This window comes from Lactuca sativa, chromosome 4 (assembly GCF_002870075.4).
Source record: "Lactuca sativa cultivar Salinas chromosome 4, Lsat_Salinas_v11, whole genome shotgun sequence".
Lineage (NCBI taxonomy): Eukaryota > Viridiplantae > Streptophyta > Magnoliopsida > Asterales > Asteraceae > Lactuca > Lactuca sativa.
This window is the reverse complement of record NC_056626.2, coordinates 386274901-386280558: the sequence shown is the minus strand read 5'-3', so window position 1 is coordinate 386280558 and position 5658 is coordinate 386274901. Positions and strand designations below refer to the sequence as shown.

General features: G+C 35.7%; 1 protein-coding gene across 1 annotated transcript; it reads left to right on the top strand.

Moving 5' to 3' along the window:
* Positions 1 to 3815: 3815 nt before the first annotated feature.
* Positions 3816 to 5045, top strand: LOC111896873 (uncharacterized). The gene is made up of 2 exons (XM_023892842.1): positions 3816 to 3924; positions 4738 to 5045. Exons 1-2 carry the CDS (start codon positions 3816 to 3818, stop codon positions 5043 to 5045), a joined length of 417 nt encoding a protein of 138 aa, XP_023748610.1.
* The last annotated feature ends 613 nt before the right edge of the window (positions 5046 to 5658 follow it).

Here is a 5658-nt window from a genome sequence, read left to right as displayed (position 1 = left end):
AGCTATAATGTTTTAGTCCTTTGTATTTTTTGTGTGCTTTCTATTTTTCCTATAAATAGGGAAGGATACATAAGATAGAAAGAAATTTTGCAACTCTTCTATTTGAAACACTTTTTGTATCGTGAAAGTATAATAGAGTTGAAAGCAGATTATATTTACTTTGTGCGTTCTTAACTCATTTCATTTCTGATCTTGTTTCATTACTCGATTAAATAGGTTATACAATTGGTATCAGAGCAGGAATCATACTGCAATGATCTGATTTTCCTCTTGTATCAATTGTATTTTGAGTCTCATCTTGGATTCAAAAGTTTTCGCGCTTTTGATACTGAAAATCATCTTTGAACTTCAGTTGTGATTTAATTCTGCAACAAATTTGTTTAATCGAGTGTTCTGTTTTCTTTTTTTGAACAACTCATCCATTAATTCTCAAATTTCAGATGCTTTTCTGAGAATTCATCCGTACATCATTGGCGACTTTCATTATGAACACGATGACGTCTTTTTCTCATTTGCTAGGATCTCCAACAAAGATTCATATGCTTATTCCAGAGTATTACGATCAATGGGTTGATCGCATGGAAGACTACCTAAATGGACTGGATGAAGAGCTTTGGGATTGTATTATTGAAAATGTTCTTCCTCCAACGAATTTTCAAACTATTGGTTCTCCTGCTTCAACTCAAAGTATCTTTGATCAAACTACAAGACTGAAGAATAATGAGAAGAGGTGTATGAGAGAGCTTCATGGTGTTCTTCCTCCTGTTGTTTATAAGTACTTTCGTAGTTGTAAATCTGCAAAAGAGATCTGGAATACTCTCAAAGAGAATTTTCAAGGGAGTGAAAATACGAAAATCAATTCTGAATTGACTGCTTTTGATGACACTTTTTCTTATTTTGATAATTTCGTTATCTCTGCTAGTAATGTGCCTAAGAAACCTAGTACTTAATTACTAGAGACGCAGAAGTAGTTGGATTCGAAGAAAGTGAGAGTAGAATATCGAATTACAAATAACAAATCTCGTGTGTGATAGAGATAATTGGAACAATGTAGTTAGGATGTTACTTGCTAAGAGAAACATTTATTGTAACTCTATTAAAAGGTTATATGCAAAATTAACTGCTTTACATCACTATTTTGACATAAGCAAATAACAACATAGGTAGTTATTACCATTCTTAATTTTCGAAAGAGAAAAGATTGATTGTGTATCCTATGATTGTGAAAAGACAATATATGAGTTTGATAGAGTTCCCGATAATAGGTTTGCTTATGGAATTGTGAAAATAGATGAATATTTGGATGCTAATGAATTAGTTGACATTGTGAATGAATCCTTAACCGAGAATGAACAAATAAAGATTTTGAAAAGAACTAAGAATACGAAATCTGACTCTTAATCTAATTTTGTCGATATCGAAGATAATTCTGATAATGTTAGCGAAATTAGTGAAATTGAGGAAGAAGAATATATCAATTGTTCTCAGTTGTCTGTCATTAATGTCACATCTTTGTCTAAAGGAAAAAGCAAATATAATGATTCGTTGGTTAAGACTAACATTGATCAATCCCCAACTTCGAAAGTTTGTGATTTCGATCATGTAACAGTCAGAGATAGTCAAACTGACGGCTAGTGATGATGACAAGGATGATGATGAAATTTCGAAAGAAACAACCATAAATGATTTTTCGAAAGTAAATGAAATTTCAAGAGTTATTGTTGATCAGGTGTATGGTGATATAGAAAATTTCGACACGGTGATGAAAGAAAAATAAGGTCATTACTTAGAAACACATTCGGTTGCGTATCCAAATTTCAAGTGTACAAATGATGTTATCTTTCCAAACAAAGTGTTTGTCACAACTAGGAATGTCGATCACATCACCCGTGAATTAAACAAAGTAATCGAAGAAGATAATAAACAAACATCGGATGAAGGTTTATTTTCTAACCAAAGCACTGTCGAAAATAATCTAACAAAGAATTCATATATTTTTCAAAGAAAAAAACCACACCGAAAATGGGTTGAAAAATCATAAATTTCAAAGAGACAAGTTGATGTTGAAATTGTGTTTTCAAATGACAAAATAAATTCACAAGACTCTAAAGAGAAAATTCACAAGTTTTCAAAAGAAAACCGAATTTTAAAGAGACAAGCACGAAAGAAAGTTTTTTGTCAAATTGTTGAGTCTCGAAAGAAACAAAACGATTTGAAAAAGAAAACAATTGAAAAGAATTTTTGGATAATTGTTGAGTATTTGATTTCGAAAGTATGCGATGGTATTTGATTTTTGGAAATAGTGGTGAAAAGCCAAGATTTAGGTGTCTATATTTCAAAGGTTTTGATGGTTTTGTTATTATTTTCGAAAGATGATAACGAGTTGGTAAGTAATGATAATTTTGAAGGTTTTAATAGATCAATTTCGCAAGTGTGTTGGGAAGGAAACGGATATCGACTGTCGAAGATTTCATAAATTGGAGACGAAACCAAACAAGTTTCGAAATTAGTCCTTGAACTTTCGAATATATGGCATTTTAAATCCATTTTGACATAAGGACTAAATGATCTATATTTTGAAGCATTGTGAAGAATATTCGAAAGTAGTCCCTGATGTTTCAAAAGTTTGGCAGTTTATACCCAACTTCAAAAATGGAGTTATAAAGCTGAGAAATTCATGAATATTCATATCTGGCCCCTGCAGTTTGTGCGAAATTACACTTTATGTCCAGTTTCGCAAATGGGTGAGTGTTTCGCATCTTAAGTTGGTTTTGGTGCAACTGGTCTGTGCAGAATTCAGAAAGTCACATTTTCTACCCGAATTTTGGAAAATGTTACAACTTTCACCCAAAAAGTCAAAAAATTTCACAAATTGAAAATTTTTTCAAGGCTTTTTCGTGATTGTTTTTCCGTGCAAGATTTTTGATGATTCATTTTTTGGTACACATCAAGGGGGAGTATTGTGAAGTTCATTCCTTGGGCACTTCTCACCCTTGATGGGTTTTATAATCATTTTTTTTATTATAAAAAGGGGGAGAATGATGGGCATTCGAAGCGCGTTTTTCGGGTATTCATTTGCGGATCTGAAGACCGCTGTTACTTCGGGGGGGGGGGGGGGTGGTCTTGATCATGAGAGCTCGTTGGATATTGAAGCCGTACATCCAATCGTAACTTTGAGGGGGAGAATGTTAGGGTGCAAAGTCACGTTTGGATGTATTTTTGCTTTACCCACTTGTATTGTGTAACTTAGTTATCTTTCCTATAAATAGGAATTGAGTGACACTCATATTTGCAATGATCATTTTGGAGTGTTAACCTAGAGAGAGAATTTGCACAAGACCCATTTGTATACTCTTTCAAGATCTAATGAAAGCCTAACAAGATTTATTTACTCCATGTGTTCACGATTTGTAAGATGATTCACTAGATCTTTCTTATTTCGCACATGCCATCATAATCAACACCTCTACAAAAACCCTGAATGATACGGTGGAGAAGGCTCGGGAACAAGAAATTGAGTTGGAGCTCCAGCCGAAGCGAAAGTTGGAGCATCTCCAGGCAATATTGGGTCAGGCTAAGAAGCCTAACAACTTCGATCCTCCCAGTAGGGACCAGCATGGCCGGGGTTTGTTGTGCCAAGTGCGGCAAGCCATACAGTACAACTCGTCGAGCAGCAAGCTCCGCATGTTATACTTCTGGCCAGCCGGGCCACATGAGCTGGGATTGATTTGTTTTCACTGCAAACAGACCGATCATAAAAAGGTCGATTGTCTGAGGTTGTCGGGAGGAGAAGTGGTGGCACTTGTCCCACCACAATGGGGTTTAATGATAGCCGCCCAATGAAGACAGAGGCTCCTGAGGTGAAGAGCCGCGTATTTCAGCTGAACACTGAGGAGGCCCGAGTTGCGCAGGACGTCGTGACTGGTATGTAGAGGTGGCAATAGGTCGACCTAGGTTGGGTTCGGGTTCAACCCATTTAATAACTGGGTTGAAAATTTCATCCCAACCCAGCCTGCTTATTTAAATGGGTTGATATTTCAAACCTAACCCAACATTTTAGATAAATCGCTTGTCACCGGGTTAACCTATTTATGTAGTTCTCGACCCACCCTATTAAATAAATGGGTTAAACTTGTGTTAACCCATTTAAAATCAATTAATTAAATTATATAATTAAATATTATACCACTTAAATTATAAAACGTAAATAAAACTTCATGATTATGACAAGAGCACAATCCTAATTCATAAAGACAAATAAATTGTTCAAATAACCTTAAAAATGTTTAGTTTTACAATGATTTTGGAGACAGACCAATATTATCGGCGCTAAAAAGAATGATGGAAATTAGGATTGAATTTTATTAAACATTGTTAATAATAATGCAACATTATAATTTACAAATTGATACTTGATAATATTCAAATAATTTTAAATTAATATATATATATATATATATATATATATATATATATATATATATATATATATATATATATATATATATATATATATATATATATATTAAAGTTAAATGGGTTGACAGGTTGAAAACGGGTTGATAATGTTTTCCCAGCCGAAACTATTTAGTTAATGAGTTGAAAATATCAATCCAACCTGCTAATTTTGGGTTGGGTTGGCGGGTTGGGTCGATTTTCGGCAGCTCTACTGGTATGTGATCTATTTATGTCATATTTATTTTATTATTATGGTCATGTTGTTATGATCTTGTCTAGGGACCTTTTTGGTCAATGGATTGTTTGCTCATGTTCTTTTTGATTCGGGGGCTACCCCATCATTTGTATCTCTTTCACTTGGCAAGAAGTTTCAAGATGCTCTAGGGATTTTGGATTCCCCACTTGAGGTGGAGATTACAGATGACCGTACCGTGAGCTCTATGAGGGTATTTCGGAGGAGTATTCTGAATATGTTCGGTGAGATATTTCCTATCAATTTGGTGTCGATTCCCTTGAGGGGATTGAAAGCAATTATCGAGTTGGACTGGTTGGGGCCTAATGGGGCCATAATAGATTGTGAGCGGTAGTTGGTGAGAGTTCGAACCCTAAGTGGGGGAGAATTGGTTATTCATGGAAATAGAGACTCATATGGGCCAACTATCTGTTCGATTGCGAGGGCTAGGAGACTTCTTCAGCCGGGTTGTTCTTGGTTTCTGGCTTATTTCTCGGATTCAAGGTTAGAGACCACGACAGAGTTAAGAAGGCTACCTATTATGCGAGATTTTCCTGATGTTTTTATAGAGGAGTTTCATGGGGTGCCTTTCAAAAGGCAGTTAGTGGTGATGCCATTCAGGCAGACCAATGCTCCAGCAACATTCATGGATCTCATGAACCGGGTATGCAGACCGATGTTAGGATCACTCCGTGATTGTTTTTACTGATGACATCATGGTCTACTCTAAGACCAAGGAGCAACATGAGCAATATTTAAGGGAGGTTTTGGAGACCCTGAGGAGGGAGAGGCTTTATGCCAAAATTTTCAAATGAACATTTTGGTTGCGTGAGGTGCAGTTTATGGGGCACATCATCAACCAAGAGGGTATCTTAGTGGATCCGGCCAAGATTGAAGAGGTGATGCGATGGGAGGTTCTGAGGAACACATATGAGATCTGGAGTTTCTTCTGGTTTGTGGGGTATTAT